This window comes from Lepidochelys olivacea (assembly GCF_965140295.1).
Source record: "Lepidochelys olivacea isolate rLepOli2 genome assembly, chromosome: 4".
Taxonomy (NCBI): domain Eukaryota; kingdom Metazoa; phylum Chordata; order Testudines; family Cheloniidae; genus Lepidochelys; species Lepidochelys olivacea.
In genome coordinates, this window is record NC_140414.1 from 62,787,754 (window position 1) to 62,815,186 (window position 27,433).

At 38.7% G+C, this 27,433-nt stretch overlaps 1 protein-coding gene across 4 annotated transcripts in view; it reads right to left on the minus strand.

Annotated features, from left to right (window-relative positions):
* NR3C2 (nuclear receptor subfamily 3 group C member 2) overlaps window positions 1-27,433 on the minus strand; it is a 275,839-nt gene that overhangs the window by 52,968 nt on the left and 195,438 nt on the right. For all 4 annotated transcript variants that reach the window (XM_084626273.1, XM_084626274.1, XM_084626271.1 and 1 more), the window contains exon 4: window positions 7,835-7,951. In XM_084626273.1, the coding sequence (XP_084482399.1) occupies window positions 7,835-7,951 (117 nt within the window). The remainder of the gene's footprint in view (window positions 1-7,834; window positions 7,952-27,433) is intronic.

Consider the following 27,433-nt stretch of genomic DNA (forward strand, 5'->3'; position numbering starts at 1 on the left):
ATCCTCAGTTAAATCATCCCAGCCAGGGCTTTGTCAAGCCTGACCTTAAAAACTTCTAAGGAAGGAGATTCCACCACCTCCCTACGTAACGCATTCCAGTGTTTCACCACCCTTCTAGTGAAAAAGTTTTTCCTAATATCCAACCTAAACCTCCCCCACTGCAACTTGAGACCATTATTCTTTGTCCTGTCCTCTTCTACCACTGAGAATAGTCTAGAACCATCCTCTCTGGAACCACCTCTCAGGTAGTTGAAAGCAGCTATCAAATCCTCCCTCATTCTTCTCTTCTGCAGACTAAACAATCCCAGTTCCCTCAGCCTCTCCTCATAAGTCGTGTTCCAGACCCCTAATCATTTTTGTTGCCCTTCGCTGGACTCTTTCCAATTTATCCACATCCTTCTTGTAGTGTGGGGCCCAAAACTGGACACAGTACTCCAGATGAGGCCTCACCAATGTCGAATAGAGGGGGACGATCACGTCCCTCAATCTGCTCGCTATGCCCCTACTTATACAGATCTTAATGTTGGGGAGTTGTTTGCAACTGATGCTACAGTGTAAAAAAAGCCTATTTCCAAAGACACTTTTACAGGAATATTTAGGTTGTCAGAAAAAAAGTCTAATGCATTTGCTTACATTTTAGCAATCGTCAAAGTGATGATTAATTGACAAATAACAGCTTCATAGGATACTACTCTGTGAGGGAACAACTTTTACCAACTGCCAATTAGTAGTTTCCTGGTAAAATAAAAATTAAAAAGCTTTATCCAAAAAAGCTTAATAAGAATTGGCTAGAAGTCTGAAGATTCTGCCCAAATATGATATCTTGGAAAAAACAGCAAAACAGACACAGTGCAAATGTGCTAATATTTTTAGTATATGAAGTGTCTTTCTGCGAACTTTCATGAATACCAAGAGAGATGCATTGACTACATTTTAAAATGGCAATCTAATATGCAAAGAATTTAAAAATAACTGTCCGAGAAAGAAAATGTTATCTTTCCTGAAAGCCAGGCTTAAATCATTCTTGTTCAGATATTCATATAATTAATCTATTACTATTTATTTATTCATTCATAAATTATGTGTCACATTTAGTGTTTTTGGAGTTTTGCATTGTATATTAAATACATCATTACACATGTTCATCAAATACTAGAACTAGAAGCAAAACCCAAGTACTAGATTGCCATAAATTAGTCAACTACAATTCTAATGTTTACCATCCACTCCTATTTACCAGTGTACTCTACAGCTCTTCCTTGTGGAAAGAATGCAGTAACTTGAAAAATCATTGCATTACAAAAAGAAAAGGAGTACTTGTGGCACCTTAGAGACTAACCAATTTATTTGAGCATGAGCTTTCGTGAGCTACAGCTCACTTCATCGGATGCTCACGAAAGCTCATGCTCAAATAAATTGGTTAGTCTCTAAGGTGCCACAAGTACTCCTTTTCTTTTTGAGAATACAGACTAACACGGCTGTTACTCTGAAACATTGCATTACAGTAATTTGGGTTAAAAAAATGAAAGCAAAGTTAACACAACTTGAAATAATGCACATACACTGCTAAGAAACAATGTATGAACAATATATTTTGGTTGTGACATTGGTAGAAGGAGCCACTGCACTATTTAGATCAATTTAAATTGTGCAAAACCCAAAGCGGCAGTAAGAGCTCTCTCTCAGGAAAAAGAGCAAAGGGCTCTTTTGGAGTTTCTAGTACCTTAGTTTCCCCAAAAGAGCAACCTCATAGATGGAGGAGGAGGGCATGGATTAGTTCATACAGTTACGAGATTGATATCAAGATATAAAAAGACTAACTTTTGTCTCATGAAACTGAGTCTTTACGAGGGTTTTTGTGTCATTACTGACAGATAGCAGTTAATGGAGTTTTGATAGGTCACATAAACATTGGTATGTATGCTTTAACATATTATATTTATACTTTTGGTTTATATAGTATTGTAATGTATTTTCCTGTGCTGCAATAAGTCAAATAAAACTAGAGAAAGAAAATGTAAAGTGCAGAAGATAGTTTCCTCAAAATTAGTTTAAAAATGGATAATTTGCTCATCAGTTAAAGGTCAGATGTCAGCATTTCCCCAAAATCTTGATTTGTTGCCATCATTCTCTAAATACCTTCTTAACAGCTCCAGTAGGTAAATGTGTTTGTAATTATCTTCTGTTGTCTCTTCTAGAAGAGCTAAAACATCACAAATATGCATAGTAAATAGCTACAAATATGGTTATACCTTTCTAGGTAATCAAGTTCTGGATGCCTGAATTCCTGCCATTTGAAGAAGTAGAGTGTCAGAATGATTTGGGGAGGAAGAGCATCTACTCACATGGAGTACATCAGAAAGTGAAGTAGCAGGAAAAGTGGTTCTAACAATGTAAACAAGATCCAGGGGAGAAGATTTTGACTGGCAAAACGTGCCTTCTAAAGGTTTGTACCAATTATTATTATTATTGTTTTTGCTGATGATGAAATAAGAAGGGCAAGCATAGGAAAAGGACCAAAGAATTTAGTTTACATATCATCCAAGAGATGGCCTCTCTTTATGAGATCTGACAGGATCACAGCACAAGGTAGTATGGTTGCAGGCTACAAAGATTCAAAATTACATTACAAACTGAACATGCCCTCCCAAATGACAACATTGAATGAACATGATCATTGATTTTCTTATTTCTTTTTTTGTCAAGAGAAATGTCTCAGATTTTAAAATTAAACACCATAACTGGTTTGATTTCTGTGAAACCTGAATGTGTTTACTGAGCTAAAACAGGTAAAGTAATATACACATCATGTGAAGCACAACTAACGAGCATCTGAAAATTGGTAAATGTTAAAAACAACAAAACAGCCTAAAATTTAACAAAATACAACTTTCTCATGGAACATAAGGTTGTTGCTTTTTTTAAACCATGCAATCTTCTTGTGTCTTCTTTTGCAAATTAGACTAATTTGCATTTGGAAAATAGGGATAAACCTGATTCTAGTAAATTTTTCATTTCAGTTTGGAAATAAAAGATAGAGTCACTGAAAATTAAATTACCTAAATAAATCCAAATATAAATGACAAAACTAAGGTGTTCATAATTCAGGTGAAAAAGTATTTGGTAATATGCTCGGGTACATTTTTGTTAAATTTAAAACTGTACATTACATAAGGGCAAAAACCTGATTGCATATTTAGTTTCTGTAACTTTTTCCATTCTAACATATAGTTATGCTAAATCAGATTAATCTGCATGTTCAAATTAAACCACTAATACTTTGGAATAGCTATGAAAGTTTTGTTTAATGAAAAAAGGCTCAAATTAGAGGTAATTCTCTCTCTCTGACACAGACACACACACAGACACAGTTAATTCCATATTGTATAGTTTAGGACTTGGAAAAAGCAGGCAACTCTTATGAAACATTTAGGCGGAATTATGGAAATTAAAGATGGAAAAGATGTAGTTGGCCAACTAGTCCATCTCCCTGCTAATGCAGGATTGTTCCCTCTACAGGAACTAGATTTCCTAGTGTTTTGTGAAGTCTAAAGTTTTAAATGCATAATGGGTTTTTTACCACTTCCCTTGAGAAAACGCTCCATGTGTAATGGTGGGCACTAATATGCAGAGTAACTTTAGGTATAAGTTCATGGTGGGATCAACTCATATACTATATGATGGAAATATACAGGGTTTTTGATCAAAATGAAATGTTTGCAGATATTTTTCATTTTGGGAGAAATTTTTCAACAAAAAATAGAAACCTGAAACTTTTCTTGGTTTTCAACTTTAAAAAGTTTCACTTCTCCCCCCATTTCTTTTTCTCCTTCTCCAAAAACTGAAAATGTGTTTTCTTTTGAATTTTTCCACAGAAAATAATTACTATTTTCCTATCAGCCCTAATAAATACCTGTATGTCTTTTTTTTCCAGTTAAAACTTAATGAAGTATTCAGAGAATTAATACAAAGCCAGCAGCACAAATATTTTTCACGCTGTTTGTTCAGCATGCCTTAACTATGACCTGGAGATATTATTCTATGGGTAAAAAAAAAAAAATTGTTCAGTCTCCATATACATTGGACTTTATAATCATACTTCTATGAAGGGTGACAATTCATGCCAAATGTAAGGATGATAATTTTGGGGAAAGGATAACACCTATGCACTAAGAACTGAATTGAGACCACATAGACCACCATTTTAAATCAGAGTGTAATTTAGATCCAGACAAAGAAGTGAAAGACTTATCATGTTATCAATAACCTGATCCAATCTTTTTTTCAGATTATCTTGAATACATTAAGAATACTTCAGTAAGTAGACCTAACAGAGTAACAGAATCCCATGGATGAAGTCATCACATATGTAAGTGAATATAAGATCAGGGCCTAACTTACCTATGTATTCTTTATATAAGATTTGTAGTCTCCACAGCCAGAATGGTAAATTATTTGAAAATTGACAATCAATTCTATTTATCTTAAATATATTAACAATATTTCAATAAGCTTTAAGACCATCAAATCCTTGTTGTTGCAAGGGACAAATCTCAATAGACCTCAGCCTACCTTATAACTTTCTGATAGGATTCAAGCAAGAAGAGTATTTTGGGCCTGTACCATAGTATATACAGGAAGAAAACTTCAGAACTGATTAAATCTTTCTGGCCCATAATTAATTGAAAATTAACTACAGTATCTTGGAAAAAAGCAGACTAAAAAATGGGCCAGCATACATTTTTAACACAGTTGCTTCATCTGAATGTCTTCCAATAATTAAGTCTAACATACAGCATTAGAAGCAAAAGAAAAAAAAAAAACCCCCCAAACAAATAATGGGTCCGGAAAAGGTTCAAAGCAGTACTTGTTGCAGGGAGAGGGAGAGAGAGAGATCTGTGAAGGAGAGGGTTGGACTATGTTAACATTTAGCTACTTTAACTTTTGTAGCAACTACCAATTATCGCCCCTTCTCATAAAATCAGACAGACTTATGAAGTAAATAACCTCACTGAAGAAATCATTATGTGGTGACTTGATGAATAATTGTCCAAAGACCATCAGAATATAAAAGGAGAATGGATGATGTTACAATTTTCATCATATAAAAGAAGGTAAATGATAAAATAGCTCTACTAACTTTGGTGAGTCTTCATGCAAAGATCTGTTCGTTTTTATAAGCATTGTTTTAGATACATTTGTAAAAGGTGCCAAAACAGGGCATGGGTGCTTTAACATAAATCAAAGTACTACATTTTAAAAAAATGGCTGAACACACTATAAAATGTACATGCTCAAAATACACACACAACAGTCTGTATTACTGTAAACACCGGAAAAAATATTTTTTGGGAAAAAAGACCAATGGTGTCAAAAAAGATCAGCAAAATACATGAGGTTCTGCAAAAACTCGCTGCATTTATTGCAGAAAAATGTGGAACATCTACCCTGGATTTTCCATTATTCTGTCAATTTTGTTTGCTATAAAAAAGTTTTCCATTACAGAGATGAAGAAAGAAGTAAGATGGTAGCTAACTTTTACATCATAAAATGTAATGTGCTTTAAAAATTCTTCTACCAAAGAAGAGTTTGAGTTCTCCTATTAAGTAACAGTTTTGGTTCTTTCATTCCGATCAGCAGATCAGGAGGGATACAAAGGAGACCCAATTTCTTTACAAATCCTAGGAAGAGAGGTCCTTGTTCTCCAGAGCAATATCTGGGAACTACAATTTAGAATTTAAAGCAGTTTTCCTATAGATTTCCCTGTCCAAATCATACAACCTATTTGGTTAGAAAATAAGTTCCTTTGGAAGTCCAACACATAAGGCAGCTTTGATTTAGTTTGTGTTTGGGGTTCATATTTCCTTCAAATTAGATGGTGAGAAATTAAATTGAGTTTATTTCTCTGAGCAAGAGAGCAGAGCCAATGGGAGAATCTCTTCCATTTCTGTAGATAAATAGTACAGGTTGCCCTCTTCCTACTATTCAGTTACACCTCTTTCACTTCCTCAGAGGAGGCGGCATAAGGTGCATGTGTGGGCTGAACAGACACTCCTAGTGGAAAAACTCTGATGAAGGGCTTGAGAGGCTCATCCACACCTGAAATAGAGCAACCATGGGGACACTATTCGAAGAAGAACTGATTGTTCCAATGCCAATTTGATCTTTACCTTGAGACAGCTATTTGAAAATACTGCTGAATTTAATAAGCCATGTGCACCACTTTTTATTGACTTCTGTCAGGACTTTGATTCAGTGCATTGAGCAAGTTTGTAGGATCTGATGAAGCAACTTGACACTATCTTCCCAGGAATGCCATTGATAGAAGAGCTCTATAATAGAATGGAAAGCTGTGTTTGAGTCACAGATACACAACATGGTTTCCTATTGCCACAGGAATTCATCAAGGCTGCATTCTTTCACCATCATAGTTTGATATTGGCATCGATTGGTTGATGGACAAGACTGAGGGGATAGCTCTTGCCGTGGCACTGAGCTGAACACCATACTGCTTCAAGATTTCAAGTATGTCGATCATATTCAGTGAATCACTGCAGCTGATGGATGATCTGGTTTAACAAGAAACAGTGCACACTGGTCTGGTTATTAATCCAGATAAAACAAAGTCTCTGGCTATTACCATCAAGCAGCCTCCAGCTCCTGATTATAACCACCTCAGTGTCAACCTGTCAAGACAGAACATTGAGCAGCTGGCTATTGTCAAACATTTGGGCAGTGTCATAGACAGTACAGGAGGATGCTCGAAAGATGCAGACACTAGTAAGGCAGCAGTTTTGGGCCCTTCAGTTGCCTCTACTGGGATGCTGTGACACCAAAGTTGCTGTGAAGCTGCAGATCTATAGTACTACCGTTATATCATCTCTGTTGCACAGAAGTGAAACTCAGGCACTGAGAAAACCTGAAGAAGACTAGACTGATGTTTTCAATTCTCATCATCTACATCAGCTGCTCCACATCAAGTGGCAGGAAAAGATCAGAAAAGAGGATGCTGAAAGCAGAACCCACCAATCACCTCCATCAGCACAGGTTCAGTTTCAGTGGCAGTCTTGTATGGATATATTGCAACAGAAGACTAATGAATTCCGAAATATGTATACCAAAGAATGCCACTACACATCCAGTGATCACATGGACACCAGCAGCTTCGGTAGAGTGATAAGATCACCAGTGATGGACATACATTGAATATCCAGTCAGACCATTTTAAGGACCTAGCCAGAGATCGATCTGGGTAGTGCTCAATCAGCAAGGAGGCCAAGTCCCTTTGGGATTTGCCATGATGACAATGACAACAACATGATTTTCAGAATATCTGTGGTAATTATATTATGAAGAAAATGTTTTGAGTCCTGTTATTTGAATATGAATTAGGCAGCACTAATCTATCAATATAAATGCTTCAATCCTTACTAGAATGGATACTAACATTAAAGCTGAGAGATATCACTTTGCAAGAACTTGTCTTTTGTTAAGGTGTACAATGTTTTTAAATGATCTCAAGAACATTCCCCACCATCATCACAAAAAATCCCATACACAATTCTTGAGGCTTCCATACTCCTAGCTTTAGTGAAACTCCACTAAAATTACTGTCATCATCAAACACCCACTCTTCTTGTTCTGAGCCATAAAATACATATCTCCCAAAAACTGATTTAGAATGACAGTAGGGTTTATTAACTTTTGTGCATTTCTCTCAGTGTAATTCCACCTGAAAGGTTTGAGATTATGCAGCTATGTATGTAAAAAGCAGCATGTTAAAAATATTTTTGCCTAACAAATTAAAATAAAGAACTATAAATGGTATGCTTACCTCCTAAATTCATTCCAGCTTGTAGACATTTCTGTAATCGGCAAGCTGGGCAGTTCTTCCTTCGAATCTTATCAATAATACAGTCATTTCTTCCTGCACATAGGTAATTGTGCTGCCCTGAATGAACCAAAAACAAAACAGAAAGTTATTTGAATACCATATATATAAATATTTCCCATTCATTCTATTTTCCATCCATTCTGTAGTGATTTTGAGTTTCCTGTTAAAGCACAGAATCTCTCTTCCCAGTCTCTAGCTACCTTGGTGATCCATCATAGAATCTTCCCTCACACTTCCAAAGCGAACAGAAATCACCCCACTATAGACCATGCTACAGGAAGCAGGACCCTGAGTTTTAATAAGGAGATGAATATTTGCATCACTTATTAGATGGATTTCTTGCCTGTCCTGTGAACAGGATTAAACTGCTTATTTAAAAATGGGTCTCGGATACACTGGGGTTGAGGTTTTTGGGAGCCCCTATAGTTTTATCATCATTACAGGTTATTTAAGACCCATAAGTACAAAGCTCTGCTTTGTACAAAAATAAAGATATAGTCCCTGCCCCAAAGTGTTTACAATCTAAATTAGAAATAGACAATACAGGGCAGATGCAATATAAACTATCACAACAGAGTCCAATCTTTTTTAAAACAAACACACTCTGAACTGCTTAATCAGTCATCTTATATGTGGTTGATTATTTCTGAAAGCTTTGCAAATAAGGTTCTGCTTCACCAATGCATTACTCCAATTGTATGAAGTTATGAATCAAGCCCAAAGGATGGATTTGAATGAAGAGAGGGTAGATATTTGGTTCACAATGAATAAAAGAAAGGAAGAAGGCATGGAGATGAGGGTGTGGGAAGGATACAAAAGGATGTTCAGTTTTTCAAATTGGGAGAACTGTAGATAGTAGGGAAAAAGGAGGAAATAAGAGCAGAATTGTCGGCGGGGCAGAATCATGAAGAGTTTTATGCTTAAATCTGATGTGGAAGGAAAGAGGACAGCAGCAAAGTGCTAATGTAACACAGTCAGAGTGATGTAAGAGAAGATTATTTCACTTGCATCCGTTTATACAGATTAGACTGGAAGGGGCATGATGCAATGTTGGGCACATCAGAAGAGGATGAGTTTGCAGCAGCTGTGGTGACAGATGTCCTGTACATATATAAAGAGGTTTTATGGCATGACTGAGGATAGCTCAGAGAAGGGGTAGAGAAAGAAATGACAGGATTTGCCAAGAGCATGGATTCAAAAGAATAGACAAAAGTCAAATCCAATACTGAGGTGGTCAGTTTGTGCCACAGACATAATAAAAGCAGTAACTGTGAAGGAGAAGCATTTGGGAGAAAAGAGGACAAGTTCAGTTTTCACTTTATTGAGTTTGAGATACCAGTGAAGATGTCAGAGAGGCAAGATGGCTGGGGGGGTGGGGGGAGGGGTAAATGAGAGAGGTAGTTTTGTGAGTTATCACTGTAGAAAAGGTAACAGAAATATGGGAGTGAATGAGGTTATTCACAAAAAGAATATAGAGGGTGAAGAGGAAAGGCCAACAACATCACTGCCGGAAACACGGGCAGATTGTGGCGAAGGGATGAGGAACCACTCAGGCATTGTGGTGAAGTAGTGGTCAGAGAAGTATGAAGAAAATGAAGAGTCAAGAGAACTGACTGTAGCACTGAAACAGTCAACTGTGGCAAAGGAAACAGCTAGATCAAGGAGGCCATTAGTCATGGCTAGGAAGAGCTCTATATTGGTGTCAGTAATCTAGGACTCAGGTGAACTGGGTTCTATTCCTCGCTATTCCACTGACTGGCTGTCTGACCTTGGGCAAGACTTCTGTGACTCTGTTTTCCCTCACACCCTATGTCTGTCTGGTCTACTTAGCATGTAAAGGCAGGGACCTTTTCCATTTGTTCAGCACCTAGCACTGCACGGACCCAGTCTTGCTGGGGGCTGCTAGATGCTGCTGTAAGACAACAAATAAATCATCATAAAATGGTAAATTAAAAACCTAAAGCCCTAGAAGTACTGTATGCCACCTGAAGGTTTTATAAGAACTCTGATCCCTGCAGCAGAACTCTGACAAAAAGACTGGAACTTTGGGGTAGTCCATTCATGAATATATGTCAAAGAAAGAAAACAAATTAAACCTGGATAATATAATGAAACTAGGGCTGTCAAGCGATTAAAAAAAATTAATCGCAATTAATCGCACTGTTAAACAATAGTAGAATACCATTTATTTAAATATTTTGGATGTTTTCTACATTTTCAAATATATTGATTTCAATTACAACACAGAATACAAAGTCTTCACTTACAAAGGGCATACAGTGCTCACTTTCTATTTATTTTTATTACAAATATTTGCATTGTAAAAATCAAAAGAAACACTATTTTTTGATTCACCTAATACAAGTCCTGTAGTGCAATCTCTTTATCATGAAAGTTAAACTCACAAATGTAGAATTATGTACAAAAGATGACTGAGGTCAAAAACAGAACAATGTAAAACTTTAGAGCCCATGAGTCCACTCAGTCCTACTTCTTGTTCAGCCAGTCACTCAGAAAAACAAGTTTGTTTACATTTGTAGGAGATAATGCTGCCCTCTTCTTGTTTACAATGTCACCTGAAAGTGAGAAAAGGCTTTCTCATGGCACTGTTGTAGCCGGTGTAGCAAGATATTTACGTGCCAGATGTGCAAAAGATTCATATGTCCCTTCATGCTTCAACCCCCATTCCAGAGAACATGCATCCATGCTGATGACGGGTTCTGCTTGATAACAATCCAAAGCAGTGTGGACTGATGCATGTTCATTTTAATCATCTGAGTCAGATGCCACCAGCAGAAGGTTGATTTTCTTTTTTGGTGGTTCGGGTTCTGTAGTTTTTGCATCGGAGTGTTGCTCTTTTAAGACTTTTGAAAGCATGTCCTCATCCCTCTCAGATTTTGGAAGGCACTTCAGATTCTTAAACCTTGGTTTGAGTGCTGTAGCTATCTTTAGAAATCTCACATTGGTACTTTCTTTGTGTTTTGTCAAATCTGTAGTGAAAGTGTTCTTAAAACGAACAACATGTGTTATAACACGAAATACATGGCAGAATGACGGTAAAACAGAGTAGGAGACATACAATTCTCCCCCAAGGAGTTTGCTCACTAATTTAATTAACACATTGTTTTTTTGATGAGCATCATCAGCATGGAAGCATGTCCTCTGGAATGGTGGCTGAAGTATGAAGGGGCATACGAATGTTTAGCATATCTGGCACGTAAATACCTTATAATGCCAGTTACAAAAGTGCCATGCAAATGCCTGTTCTCACTTTCAGGTGACATTGTAAATAAGAAGCGGGCAGCATTATCTCCTGTAAATGTATTCAAACTCGTTTCTCTTAGTGTGACTGAACAAGAAGTAGGACTGAGTGGACTTGTAGGCTCTAAAGTTTTACATTGTTTTGTTTTTGAGTTCAGTTCTGTAACAAAAAATCCCTACATTTGTAAGTTGCACTTTCACAATAAAGAGATCACACTATAGTACTTGAATGAGGTGAATTGAAAAATACTGTTTCTTTTGTTTATCATTTTTACAGTGCAAATACTTGTAATAAAATAATAATATAAAGTGAGCACTGTACACTTTGTATTCTGTGTTATAATTGAAATCAATATATTTTAAAATGTAGAAAAACATCCAAAATAGTTAATAAATTTCAATTGGTATTCTACTGTTTAACAGTGAGATTAAAACGGCGATTAATCGAGAGTAATATTTTTGAGTTAATCGCGTGAGTTAAGTGTGATTAATCGACAGCCTTAAATGAAACCGGCTTGAAAATTATCTGATATTTAAATAAGCCTACTAAAATAGTAATTGAAAAGTAAAATCATAATGGGCTAACCTTAAAAGGAAAATCTGCTTAAAATATAATATGTTTGTGCACAAAATCAACCTATGTAACAGAGAGATATCATAATGAAGGTCATTTACGTGACCACCTCGAGAGAAATACTGTATTTAATGCCTATTAATATATTTTCTGTCTACTGATTTAAAAATATTATGCAACAGTACTGCAAATCAGAATGAAAGTCTAAAAATAAAGTGAAAAGTAAGTATTAAAATAATGCTGAATACTAAAAGGGTGTCATTCAAAAACCTAAATTTTGATATAATTTTGAAGAATTTGATATTTTCTGCTGGAAATGTGTGTATGATTGTTCAGTACTGCAGCTTTTCAGTCTCTTGCACAATGTCCTTTTGTACAACATGGAGTACTGCAATTCCATTTTTAGGCTTTCACAGGCGGGTGCAGGCTATTAATATGACAAGTCAGCTCTGATGCTGCAAAATGAACCCCTCTGCAGATTTCCCCTGAAGGCATTTTGTTCTAAGAAATTGTACACCTGTTAAGTCAACATTTTTCATTATGGCTTTCAAAAACTGATGAGCTTAGTAGAAGTAGGTTAACATTTATGTACTTCAGGATAATTACATAGGATATATTTTGTATACGTTGTGGAAATGTTTATTTGATTTAAATCCTTGACTTACTGTTCCCTTCAAAAGACATATTCCTTCTATACCTGAATACTTTCATGAGTCAGATTTAGGATACTTTGGTTAGACTGCAATTACTACATATGCTTTCTGTTGATAAATGTTTACTGAAAATATAATTCAGTAAAGACATATCAATTTTGAAATAATATGTCCTTGAAAACTTCAACTAACATGTGATGCAAACAGCTTTTCTTTTAAATTGCACAGAAATATCCATTGAGAGGCTCTTAAAGTTCTCAATTCCATAGGCCAATTTACTTGGATAAAAATCTAGAAATATTTTAAAACCCTTTACCTGTAGATATTCTTTTTAAGTTCCCACTTAAGTAAAAATTATACAACAAAAGAATTCAAAACCCTCTACATCAACTCCCTATGCACAATTGTTTATTTTTAAATAATTAATAGAACTGTGTTTAGATATATTTGCAACTAAAACTGTGGCATGCTAAAAAAAATCCCTAAAGATGTGACACAAACCAACAAAAGCAAGGCAATTCAAAAGTATATCACTATTAAATGTAATATCTTATATTTATAAGCACAGCTCTTTCTCAAGTATCCCTAAAAAGCTTTACAATTGATACATAAATTATTATACCTCATCCCACTCCCTTCTTCCCTTTGATTTCAATGGGAATTAGGTGAATAGGCATTTTTGAAAATCCCAAAAGGTGCCTATCTGCATCCTTAGATGCCTAAATGTCTTTGAAAAACTGGCTCTTTCTACCTTCTTTCTTTCTTATCTCCTGATTCTCCAGTTGCCCTTCTCATTATCTCAGCCTTTTCTCTCTGGCTACTACTCCTCCCTTCCCACCCTCTTTCCCTCTTTGAGTTCTGGCCTCTGTCACATGAAGAGGCAACTGGCCCGTTCACTGAAGTGCCACTAGGGCCACTTTGAGTGCTGCGAAAGGTCAACTGAGCCACAATGGTTATTGAAACAGCTGTGTTTTAAAGTACTTTTGTTTCATGTATTGTAGGCTTTGTTTGTTTATTTTTTAATTGGGATGACAGGTAGGGAAGAAAGGAAAAGGAAAAAAAAGAGGAAGAGAAATAGGCACAGCTTGTCACCCATTCAGTCATGACAAGCAGGCTGGGTTTTGTAGCTATTCTGGCACAGGTGAGTCTTTTGGAGAGATTTGAAGGAAGATAAGCTAGTGGTTGTTTGGATATAATCAGGGAGCTTTTCCCATCCATAAAGGACAGTTGGCAGAAAGTGCAGAAGTGTTTAAGGGAGACGCTAACTGGTGGGTGCCTGGGAATACTGGAGAAAGCAGAGGTCAATAACATAATAGGTTACTAGGTCATCTAGGCTGGGTGGGAATAAATTATGAAGGACCCTAAATATAAAGACAAGAGTTTGTATCGGATGTGGAAGTGAAGAGGGAGCCAGTAGCAGGGCTCCAAGAGGGTGCTGATGCAGTCATAGTAATAAGCCAAAATGGTGATTTTAGGAGCAGCATTCTGAAGACACATGAAGAGAGCAAGATTGCATCCTTGATGGCCAGAGAAGAGAGGTTGGAGTAATCAAGATGTGAAATTATGAGTAGAGCCCTGCAAATCTCTGGATATCCGCTTTATACCCGCAGATATTTGCATCTCTGGATCTTTTTTGTGGATTGCGGATCGGATGTGGATGCAAAAGTAATATGCCTGCAGCGCCCTAATTATGAGATTTTGGCTGAGAAAATAGAGAGGAAAGGATAGCATTGAGAAAAGCACTGAGGTTTAGAAACAAACTCAACATGTGCAATAAGTGAGAGGACTGAGTCAACAATAGCACCCAGATTACGGAACTGAGTGACTAGGAGGATGGTGCTATTGTCCAAGTGATAGAGAAAAGGGAGAAAGCAGGGCTGGCAGGGTGGGAGATCATAAGCTCCATTTGTGCCATACTGAGATTAAGATGACAAATGGACATCCATAAAGAGATATCAGGAACACGGGCCAAGACACTAGACTGGATGAGGGGATAGAGTCGAGAAGGAGATTTGTGAGTCTTCAACGTAACTATGGTAGTTAGAGCCAGGCCTGCAGATAAGAGTATCTGGAGACAGGGAGTAGAGGAAAAGAAGGGGACCAAAGAGTGAGTCTCTCAGGGACACCCACAAGAAAGGGGAGAGGATGACTCAGTAGACGAGCCATTAAAGGAATGATCATAGAGGTCTGAGGAGAACAATAAGATGACAAACAAAAGACAACGAGGAAAACATTTCAACAAATAAGGAGTGGTCCATGGTATCAAAAACTGCAGAGAAATCAAAGAGGACAATGATGGAATATAGGCCCTAAGTTTTGACCAGAAAGAGGTTATTTTAGAGACTTCAGAGCAGTTTCAGTGGAGCACATAAAGTGGAAGTCAGATGGGAGAGGGTGAAGAATGATATTGGAAGAATGGAACTACGGATGACAGTGATAGTAGAGAGCATATGAGTTCTGAAATGGAGGAAAGAAGAGAGATTAGGTGATAGTGTGCAAGAGAGATAGGGTCAAGGCTAGGATTCTTTAAAACAGGGAGACCAAAGCATGCTTGTATTGGAAAGGAAAAGAACCTCATGAGAACGATAGCTTGAGGACAAGAGTTAAATAGTGGATGAGAACAAGGGTGAGGGAGGACAGAAGATGAGATGGGATGGGGCTATCTACTTATGCATATAGAATGTGCTATACTCATCATGTGTTTATGGTATATAAACACCTTGTTACATTCAAAATGAGTCTAATCCCCGGTTCTCTTCTTTCTTCAGGGTTAATTTTTTATTGAAATTTTGAAAAGTTATGTCAATTAAGTTCATTTTACAGTTTGTCCTGAAAGCAGCAAGATATAAGGTCATTTTCACTCTTGAAAGACAGAGTCCATATTTAGGGCCAGCCACTGAGAAAGCAGGGTCTTACACTCCTGATTTTACTCATATGTTTGACAGCTGCATGATTCCTGAAGACAGAAGCTGACATGAGAGGTCATGAGCCTTAAAAGAGAAGTTCTCTTATATAGGTTTTGGTGAATTCCTTGTATGGTTTTCAGAATTAGAATGGAGACCGTGAATTTGCTTCCATGCTCACTGGGGAGTCAGTGATGTAAACCTGTGCTGCTACAGATGGGTTGTTTCATTCTGAACTAACTGACACTTTTTCAAGGTTGCAGTTTTCTTTCCAAGGTGAACTGGAATAAGCAACCTTAGATATCACAAAAAGCATGTAGTAGTATGGCCAATCAACATCTAACACGATAGGATGCAACTTCCTGCCCAACCACAGGTGGAAGAAAACACTTAAAGAAACCATAGATACTAGAGAATCCTACAGCGGTGAGGATTCCAGAATACCTTTGGGGCTCTGGACTATTTTGATGATCTCAACAGAAGACAGCCTTAAAGGAAACTGATGTAATTGAGGTGGCTAGATCTTTAAAGCATATGTCTCTTCCCAGAAACAAATCAGTTTGAGTTTAGCTTAACTCAGCTCTTCTTTTTATTCAGTTTACTCAGCCAATAGTGGGTGGGGAAGTAAGAGAATAGGAATCAAATTCTTGTTTCCCACATAGCAATGCAGTAAGGTAAGAGTAATTTTTAACAAATGCCATTATTGAATTTATACATAGGTAATCCTTGTTTCACTTAAAATAGTTAAGACAAAATGCCTGGAAAGTTAAATGTTCAACATATAAGATAAAGAGGTACCACAGGGTTACTTATTAAGAAGAATGTAATAGAGTTGTCACATCAGAAGTATAGCTACCAGAATCACTTTGTTTATAGTTCTCAAGTTTAGATAACCAAGACATATAAGATGTACATATTCATGTAAAATATGCACTGTGATTCTTCAAGTGTGACAGGGTGAGTTGAAAATAGTTTCAGACTTGTGAATTTCCTGGATTTTTTCAGTTCTATACGGCACAAAACTGAATGGATATTCTCATTTCCTGCAATTTGTTCTCTCTTACTCTCCTATTATATTTCCTTGAAGAAACAAAATCCAGTAGCAAACAGAAAGGCCAATTGCTACTGATCCAAAGAGTTACAGCACAACTAAAACTCCTGAAAAATTAACACCCTTGGAAACGGTGGCATATTCCCCTCTTTTAAACCTAGTATCCTGCCTAATGATTAATCCTGCGAAGTGGTATGCAAGAACTTCAAAAGGGCTCCTCAAAGGTGCAGGGATCTGCCCACATGCATCACTGTGCAGGATCAAGGCCCAATTACTTTTTTAAAATTATAATTGGGAAAAGGCAAAAATTATTAAAGTTGGTAAAATTTTCCATGTTTTCATTCTCCTTCTGTAACATTACATTTTCTTTTTTCAAAGACTGAGCAAAGACATGCACAGAATGTAATTATTTTCCTGGATTTCTTCTGCCTCCAGTCTCAACCGGAACTTCTATAACATTCAAAGAATGTTCAGTTTTGTTGAAACCAATTGGAAAATGTTTGCTTTATCTAGCTCAGTAGACAAAAAGTTTCCTTCCTCTGTTAAAGTTGCAGATTTCATTGCAAGATCTCTCAGAACAAATACAGAGAAAGGTCCGAAACTGCATTAACTACAATTTATTAATCAACAGCGGGGAACCTTGTCTGGTCCAATAACAGAGATGAGGTGATCAAGAAGGCTGTGCTGGGGCTAGGAATGTGATGAAATAGGGATCACAAGAGAATGACTTCTCCTTGTCTTCCGCCTCCGCACAGCACAAGAGAACAGAACAGAAAAGTACACTTTCAGCAACAACCCTAAACTGCACCTAGGGGACAAGAAAGAGCAGAGCAGAGACTCTCTTCCTCCTCCCACCACACCCCCCAAAAAACAACCATTTTAAAAGATGTCCTACTCCAGCAGCACAGCTAAAAGCAACATCAGTATAGTCCATAATCTCCCTCCTTCACATATGGAATACTTTAATTTTGGCTACAGATTTCATTTTACTAATGGTGGGCAAAATTGACTTCTCCCTCCACAAAGCAAGAGCGATCAGACTTTCTGTTGGGAACTAATTAACGGATCTGACGAAAGGGGGAATAGAATTTGTCTCCAGAACCCCTATGTTGCATGACTGCAAAGCATCCCATCTGCAGCCACTATTCCCGTCTTTGGACCAGTATAAGAGCTTCTGCCCACCTCTCATTCTTCATCTGTAAGTGTGTTTGGCCACTGGATCTGTATAGAATCTAATAGCTTCTTCTCAATCACTGCAAACAACCCGAGCCCCCAGTGAAAAGTTTCATGGTACAGAGTAGGTTATGAAAGCCCCCAAACACCAACCCCTGCACTGGCGGGCATCAGTGGTGTAGAGTGCCTTTCACAGGATCTCCATAGTGAATGAATTTCATCCAATGAAAAGCGCTTTTTACCATGTGAAATTTCAGGCTTTATTCTCCTCTCACTCACAGCAGTGTAACTCCACGACTTCAGGAGTTACTCCTGATATATACTAGTCTAAGGGAGAGAGGAGAATCAGGCCCACATTATCCTGGGCTCAATGTATGTAGTTCTATATTAAGCTTCCCCCATTCCCATTAATTAGCTCTATTTACTAAATAGACTGAAGCAGTATCTCCATCTCCTGTAACACTTTAGCCTCTCAGTTTTGCACAGATTTTGGTTCCCATATTAATTCTGAAACTAGGTACTGTATTATTTATCCAGCTGAATGGAAGAGAATGAAAATGTGTATGCTAAAAAAAAATCAATGAAACATAGAATCATAGACTTTAAGGTCAGAAGGGACCATTATGATCATCTAGTCTGACCTCTTGCACAACGCAGGCCACAGAATCTCACCCACCCACTCCTGTAACAAACCCCTAATTTATGTCTGAGCTACTGAAGTCCTCAAATCGTGGTTTAAAGACTTCAAGGAGCAGAGAATCCTCCAGCAAGTGACCCGTGCCCCACACTGCAGAGGAAAGCAAAAAAACCCCAGGGCCTCTTCCAATCTGCCCTGGAGGAAAATTCCTTCCCGACCCCAAATATGGCGATCAGCTAAACCCTGAACATATGAGCAAGACTCACCAGCCAGAGACCCAGGAAAGAATTCTCTGTAGTAACTCAGATCCCACCCCATCTAACATCCCATCACAGGCCATTGGTCATATCTACCGTTAGTAGTCGAAGATCAATTAATTGCCAAAATTAGATATGATGGGATAGCCATCTCCTCCATAAACTTATCAAGTTTAGTCTTGAAGCCAGATATGTCTTTTGCCCCCACTGCTTCCCTTGGAAGGTTGTTCCAGAACCTCACTCCTCTGATGGTTAGAAACCTTCATCTAATTTCAAGTCTAAACTTCCTGATGGCCAGTTTATATCCATTTGTTCTTGTGTCCACATTGGTACTGAGCTTAAATAATTCTTCTCCCTCCGTGGTATTTATCCCTCTGATATATTTATAGATAGCAATCATATTTTCTCTCAGCCTTCTTTTGGTTAGGCTAAACAAACCAAGCTCTTCTCTGTACCTGTTCCAGTTTGAATTCATCCTTCTTAAACATGGGAGACCAGACCTGCACACAGTATTCCAGATGAGGTCTCACCAGTACCTTGTATAACGGTACTAACACCTCCTTATCTCTACTGGAAATACCTCGCCTGATGCATTCCAAGACCGCATTATCTTTTTTCACAGCCATAGCACATTGGCAGCTCATAGTCATCCTGTGATCAACAAATACTCTGAGGTCCTTCTCCTCCTCTGTTACTTCCAAGTGATGCGTCCCCAGTTTATAACAGAAATTCTTGTTATTAATCCCTATCAAGGTTCCTTCCTCACTCTCAACTCTAGGGTACAGATGTGGGGACCTGCATGAAAACCCCCTAAGCTTAGTTTTACCAGCTTAGGTTAAAACTTCCCCAAGGTAGAAACTATTTTACCTTTTGCCCTTGGACTTTATCACTGCCACCACCAAACGTCTAACAGATATATAACCGGGAAAGAGCCTGCTTGGAAACATCTTTCCCCCCAAAATCTTCCCAAACCCTACACCCCCTTTCCCGGGTTAGGCTTGATAAAAATTCTCACCAATTTGTATAGGTGAACACAGACCCAAAACCTTGGATCTTAAGAACAATGAAAAAAGCAATGAGGTTCTTAAAAGCAGGATTTAACAGAAGAAAAAGTAAAAGAATCACCTCTGTAAAATCAGGATGGTAAATAGCTTACAGGGTAATCAGATTCAAAACATAGAGAATCCCCCTAGGCAAAACCTTAAGTTACAAAAAGACACAAAAACAGGAATATACATTCCATTCAGCACAGCTTATTTTCTCAGCCATTTAAACAAACAGAATCTAACGCATAACTAGCTAGATTACTTACTAAGTTCTAAGACTCCATTGCTGTTCTGTTCCCGGCAAAAGCATCACACAGACAGAGAGAGCCTTTGTTTCTCCCCCCTCCAGCTTTTGAAAGTATCTTGTCTCCTCATTGGTCATGTGCCAGCGAGGTTATCCTAACTTCTTAACCCTTTACAGGTGAAAGGGTTTTTCCTCTGGCCAGGAGGGATTTTAAAGGTGTTTTACCCTTCCCTTTATATTTATGACAATCCCTAAATGTATGACCTTGCACTTTTCACTATTAAATTTCATCCTACTACTATTACTACAAGGTTATCCAAATCTTCCTGTATGATATCCCGGTCCTTCTCTGCATTGGCAATACCTCCCAGCTTTGTGTCATCTGCAAACTTTATTAGCACATTCCCGCTCCTTGTGCCAAGGTCAGTAATAAAAAGATTAAACAAGATTGGTCCCAAAACCGATCCCTGAGGAACTCCACTAGTAACCTCCTTCCAGCCTGACAATTCACCTTTCAGTGTGACCCGCTGTACTCTCCCGTTTAACCAATTCCTTATCCATCTTTCAGTTTTCATCCCCATCCTTTCCAATTTAACTAATAATTCCCCATGTGGCACCATATCAAATGCCTTATTGAAATCGAGGTAAATTAGATCCACTGCGTTTCCTTTGTCTAAAAAATCAGTTACCTTCTCAAAGAAGATCAGGTTGGTTTGACACAATCTACCTTTTGTAAAGCCATGTTGTATTTTGTCCCAATTACCATTGACCTCAATGTCCTTAACTACTTTCTCCTTCAAAATTTTTTCCAAGACCTTGCATACTACAGATCTCAAACTAACAGGCCTGTAGTTACCCAGATCACTTTTTTTTACCTTTCTTAAAAATAGGAACTATGTTAGCAATTCTCCAATCATACGGTACAACCCCTGAGTTTACAGATTCATTAAAAATTCTTGCTAATGGGCTTGCAATTCCATGTGCCAGTTCCTTTAATGTTCTTGGATGAAGATTATCCGGGCCCCCCGATTTAGTCCCATTAAGATGTTCAAGTCTGGCTTCTACTCGGATGTGGTAATATCTACCTCCATATCCTCATTCCCATTTGTCATCCTACCATTATTCCTAAGCTCCTCATTAAAGACTGAGGCAAAGTATTTGTTTAGATATTGGGCCATGCCTAGATTATCCTTAACCTCTACTCCATCCTCAGTGTTAAGCACTCTTCTTTCTTTGTTTTCTTCTTGTTTATATGGCTATAGAACCTTTTACTATTGCTTTTAATTCCCTTTGCAAGGTCCAACTCTTCATGGATTTTGGCCTTTCTCACTTTATCCCTACCTGTTCTGACCTCAGTAAAGTAGCTTTCCTTGCTAATCCCTCCCATCTTCCACTCCTTGTAGGCTTTCTGCTTTTTCTTAATTACCTCTCTGCGATGCTTGCTCATCCACCTTGGTCTACAACTCCTACCTATGAATTTTTCCCCTTTCTTGGGATGCAGGCTTCTGATAGTTTCTGCAACTTTGACTTGAAGTAATTCCAGGCCTCCTCCGCCTTTAGATCCACAAATTTAGTCCAATCCACTTCCCTAACTAATTTCCTTAATTTTTTAAAGTTAGCCCTTTTGAAATCAAAAACCCTAGTCACAGATCTATTTTTGTTTATCCTTCCATTTATTTTGAACTGAATTAGCTCATGATTGCTCAAACCAAGATTGTCCCCTATCAGCTATCATATCCAGGAAAATCTGAGCCCTATTATTATTACTAGCACTTGTCCTCCAGTCTATCTCTGGGAAGTTAAAGTTTCCCATGATCACACAATTATCTCCATTGACTCTTGCCCTCTTCCTATAGGACTATCTGCTCTTCTCTTCTTCCTTGCCCTCTCACCTTCAGTGACCACCTGCTATGCCCCTTCTTTATTTTTCAACTCCGCAAACCTGTTCCTGAGCTCTATTTCTCCTTCACTGGCCTGTCTTTTCCTCTGTCTGGTTCTCTTGGTCACATGCTTCCACTGTCCACTTTCCTCACCCAGCAGTATCCCCTCAGAGTTCTTTGGTCCTGCTTCCATCTGCAAGTATGAGCTTTTCCCTTCAGCCTCCTCATGTCTTTGCTCCATCATCCACTCGAACCCCCTTCTATACTCGACCAGAGTTTCCACCTGCATCTCCAACCCTCTAATCTTTTCTTCCATCAGCTCTATCAGGCGGCACTTCATACAGATGAAATTCTTTTCAAGTATCCCCTCCAGGATCATGTACATGCCACAGCTTCTACATCCAGTCATCTTCATTGTGTCTTCCACTACTTGGGTCACTACCAATGCTGCCTTTGTGTCTGTCATAGCCTTCTCACCTAAGTCCTGTTCATCCGGGAAACACAAACCAAACCAAAACACCACCACCCACAGCAAAACAAACCCCCCAACAAGCACCAAAACACTGCCAGAACATCACACACTCCCTTCACTAGCCTATCTGTTCCTTTGCCTGGCTCTCTTAATCTTCCCCGCAAACTCCCCTTACAAACTCCCACTCAAACTCCCCTGCTTACAGCTCTGTTTGCTGGCTCCTGTGCCACTGCAGCTGTCTGAAGCATAGGAAGAGGGGAGACCACTTATTTCCAGAATATCTGGTTCGCAGACAAAACTGCACCTAACCAGGATTCTCTCCCCTGACCCCTCCCACAACTCCCACTAAAGGGGTTTTCCTCCTGCAGCATGAAATCATGTAATCTGCTCACCTCAACCTCTCATTTGTCACAGACAGCTCTGAAACCTCCATATACTTTGTGAAATCTATGTTATTACGTAACCCTGTCAATTTTTGTTAATTGGTAAAGTATGTTAGTCAATCCTTTTTCCTCTATCATATAATAATTATTATACAAATAAAAATGTTGCTAAAACTTATGAAAATTTGCCACATGTAATAACCAAAATACACATTTAACAAAAGTTATATTACTGTTCCTTTCTAGAAAGTAACTGCATATATCTAACCAATCTTTATTTTATGATGTATAATTGGCATCTGAAGCAAATCAAAATGACCAAGTATGTGCCATTTTCAATCTCCTCTAAATTTCTATGTTTTAGAAAGGTCACTATTCTATGCCTTACACTGACTCCATTTATATCTGGACTGCATTTTCACTGTACTGTTAAAGAATTTTTTAAAGCAGTTGACAACTGCCCAGCAACAGCAGCCTATGTTTGCAGTCACTATTTTAGGCTACATCACATGTCAATTACATAACCTTGTTTTACTGCTCTTGAACCGGTTAGAACAACCTGGGAAACAGATTAGGGCAGTCCCTCTGAATTCTGTAATCCAAAGTCAATTACATGCACAACTCTTCCATCCCCCTTCTCAAGCACAACAATATTGAACCTACAGTAAGTCACCCTCTCTCAATAACTAGTTACTTATTGTTAGAGCTTACTGAAACATTTGATAATTAACTTCCTCAGTTCTGTTTAAACCAGTCCAGTCTGAACACAATAAAATAATAAACAATGATCCCGGCTGCTGACATTTATGAGTGGTGCAGGATTAAGATGCTTATAAATGCCATGAGAAAAAGCACAGAATTCATATATACATTCATATATATATATATATTACCCTTCCTTTTTAAAAAGAGATTGTGAACATTTAATTTTTTCCAATATTCAGACTAATTCTGGAGTCATAATATGGCACTATATTCTTTATAACTCAATAGGTCTGGTCGTCTGTGTGACCATATCATTTCCAGATCAACATGATGCAGAAAGGCTGTGTTTGCCATTTGTTCAAAAACAATAACGAGGCTAATCTATGCCACTGCAAGAAATGCACTGGTGTCCAAGGCAGAGAACACTTTCCAATTTTTCCTTTTACAAAAAGTAAAAAAAAATTAATTATAAGATTTAAAATATACATTATAAAGCAAATGTATTTACTATGTTCAGCTTGACATTCTTCCTACTTCCTTCCATTTCTGTCTATTATCTACTGTTCCTTCTATCACTTAATGCATCTTTTCTTCCATTTTTTCACTGTTCATATTTCCTCAGACTAATTAGTCTAAGTCTGCTGCCCTGGGCTACTTCCTAGCTATATGCTCCTTCAGTTTTGGGCTTGGCCCCTACAGTTTAAAGTACAGTTGGGCAAACTATGGCCCGCGGGCCACATCCAGCCCGCGGGACCGTCCTGCCCGGCCTTTGAGCTCCCGGCCAGGGAGGCTAGCCCCCGGCCCCTCCCCTGATGTCCATTCTTCCCCACAGCCTCAGCTCGCTGTGCCGCCAGCACTCTGGGCGGCAGGGCTACGAGCTCCTGCCAGGCAGCATGGCAGTGTGGCTGGCTCAGGCTGCGAGGTGTGGCTGCCAGTCCTGCTGCTCTGAGCGGCATGGTAAGGGGGTAGGCAGCGGGCTGTGAAGGGGGGGTGGATAAGGGGCAGGGAGTCCCGGGAGGCAGTCAGGGGACAGGGGCAGTTGGATGGGGCAGAGGTTCTGGGGGAGGGGCAGTCAGGGGATGGGGAACAGGTGGGTTGGATAGGCGTGGGAGTCCCGGGGGCGCTGTCAGGGGGGAGGGAAAGGATAGGGGTCAGAGCAGTCAGGGGACAGGGAGAAAGGGGGGTGTTGATAGTGGGTCCTTGGGGGTGCAGTTAGGGGTGGGCGGTCCCAGGCGGGGACGGTCAGGGGACAAAGGGCAGGGTGGTTGGGGTCAGTTGGAGAGGGCGGATAGAGGGTTGGGGCCAGGCTGTTTGGGGAGGCATAGCCTTTCCTACCCGACCCTCCATACAGTTTCGAAACCCTGATGTGACCCTCAGGTCAAAAAGTTTGCCCACCCCTGGTTTAAACAATCAATCACTTAACAAAGAATTTTGAGAGCCAGGACTTCCTGGCTCTCCAAAGGGGGTGGCGGTGGTTGGAGAAGTTACTGCCAATTTGCCTTACCGGCTCTATGGCCATCTCTCAGGGTCAACCTTCTGTCTTGCTTCCTGGATAAGTTTCCTCTCTCCTGTCCACCTCCCCTTTGCCTGGGCTGTTTCCGAGCTCCTTTTAACCCACTCCTCCAGATGGAACATGCACAGCAGGGCCGGAGGGGCAACGATATCCGGGCCCAGTATTGCCTTTTAACCCCTTCGGGCCAGTGAGGGGTTTGTATATCCCATCACACTAGGACTCAGAGTGGGAGAATGATAAATCCACTATGACAGCAATAATTAAAAATACTGTCAATAAATGCTCTGGCAACTCTTTTAATCTGGGAACTTTCTTTAAATGTTGCATATAATTCATTAATGATAGTCAGAAACTTTAAAAAATATCTTTTGAGATTCAGAACACGGAACTGTTGACTATCAATCTAACATTAGACTTCAAAACGTGAAATATAACCTGCAGAAAGTTTTTTAAAAGGGGGGCTCATGCTTATTTTGTACTTCTTCAGGATGGATAAAGAAGGTCTGACCATTTTTTTAACCTTAATATCAGGAATGTCATTTCTGGTTTAGCCAAATGACTTGTGAGGGGCAGGAGGAGAGAAATCTTCTGAAATGAAACATGGCAAACATTCTGTATCAGTAGAACAAGCTATTCTTTTGTTTGTTCATTTGCTTGCTTAATTCCAGGAGGGTAAGTTATTCTTAACTTATACCTTAAAGGAGAGGAGGAATTTTAATAGCTGTAATGAGCCAGCCTCTCAACTAGTGTAAATCAGCAAACCTCCATTGACCTCGCTGATTACATCTGCTGAGAAGATGGCCTAATCTAGTCATTACTTATGTTGGATTTTGGGAACTCTTACTACACCAGCCCCAGAAGATGAGAAGCTGTGGGGAAGTGCTGCTTTCCCAAGCCAGGGCAAGAGGGAGAACTTCCCTGCAATCCATTCCCTAATAATCCCCCTTAGTTTAACCCCTGATCTCATGTCTTATGAAACTTCTGGAATTTTTGTTGTCCACCAGTCATCAAAACCTTAGTTTCACATCTTATACAAGCATCAGAGTGCCACCTAATATTGATCCAAAGAGAAGAGTGCCAGCTACTCAGTCACCAACACCACCTCCAGTTCCTGCAGCATGTCAATCTTCTATGGAGGATACCATCAAAGAATTAACAAAATCTACATTCTGGGTTTAGTTTACAAGAACTAACATAACTACAGCTTAAAACAGAATGCATGTGTATACCACATGTTTGATCTTCAGTTTTTAGTGGTGTAAATAAAGGAAGAAACAGTGGAGAGGATACATAGTTCTTAGTTTTTTGTGACAGCACACTTGCCAGAGTCTGGATGGGGTGAATCTGCCAGATGGGCCAGAATCATCCAGAAATTGCGTATGGTGGGCACGAGGTGTGCTCATTCGTTGTTTGAAGCTACTTGGGTGATTTCCATTCTGGGCAAGTATTCTGTCAGGACACACCCAGAGTCACTCTCAGAGTGGAACCACTGAGAACCCAATGGGGTTGGGGGTGAACTTTATAAAGAGTAGGAATGGGAGCCAAACTTAAGAACTCAGCAGAGAGGAACAGCGCAAGGACAAGATGGGTCTCCTGTAAGTATTGCGTTCCAGGGCTTTGCCAGTTTTGTTGGATTAAGACTGCAAGTCCCTTCACTCCACTGAAGAAGAGAACTTAGAACTTGCTGCTGGTGAGGCAAATTGCAGATTGACATTGCGAAGACTCAAGAGGAGTTTGAATGAGAACGTGGGACTATCTCGTCTCCCAACTTTAAGGAGCTGGCATGCCCTACAGAGGATTTGGAACCATTCAACAGAGACTGAGTCGCATCCTGTGGGAGTGTATACATATTCACAATTATATTTGCATTGAACTTGTGATAGTAAAAAGCTGGGGAAACCTGCCTGAAAGTGTTATCTTTAAAAAATAATTGACAATATTTATAATTTTTCATGGGTTACAAGTAAACTATTTTGCATTCCTATCTATCTACAGATATAGATTTAGTAAATATTTATCCTTTAAAGACTGTCACTTTTGTTCTCTCAGAGATATAGCTTTGTTCTCTCTCTCTCTCTCTTTCTCTGAATGAAGGTCCTGAAAAGACTGAAGTCTGGTCTATACCCCAGTAGAGAGGAAAGATGAGATATAGGAAAGGGGAAAGAAAATATTTATACTTAACATTAGCATAGTGCTTTTTCCAAGCACATTACACGTGTAATGTGGTCAAATTACAATTGCAGTGACAACCATAATTTTCAATTGCCTAAATTCTGGGTGTTTATATTCTCAACATTGCATTAATGAAGATTTTTTCATTTAATTTCATGTTAATTTCTCACAGAGATAAATAATAAAAAAGGGAAAATAGAAAGAAAAAACAATGAATGGCACAATGAAATGATCAGGTTCAGAAAGATTAACAATTGAGTGAAAGTACTGAACTGCACATGTCCCATGTGCAATTTTCAAATAACTATAAAGTCATTGTTCCCAAAATAGATTTCTTCACTCATGTTAAAGTAATTTGTCCTCATTCAGCACTATGAGCCTCTCTCAAGGGTCACTCATGAGTAATTTTACTCATACGAAAGGGTTTACAGAATTCATCCCTAAGTTGTTGCCAAATATGAAGTTTTAAATGTAAACAGTTTTTAAGTTAAAACAACCATCTTAAATTTTCTTAATGTGTTTAAAACATATTTCCATGTTGACATAATTCAGATGGCAAAATGTGCTTTTACAAACTTTCCCCCACCACCACAAAAATTCATACATATGTATGTA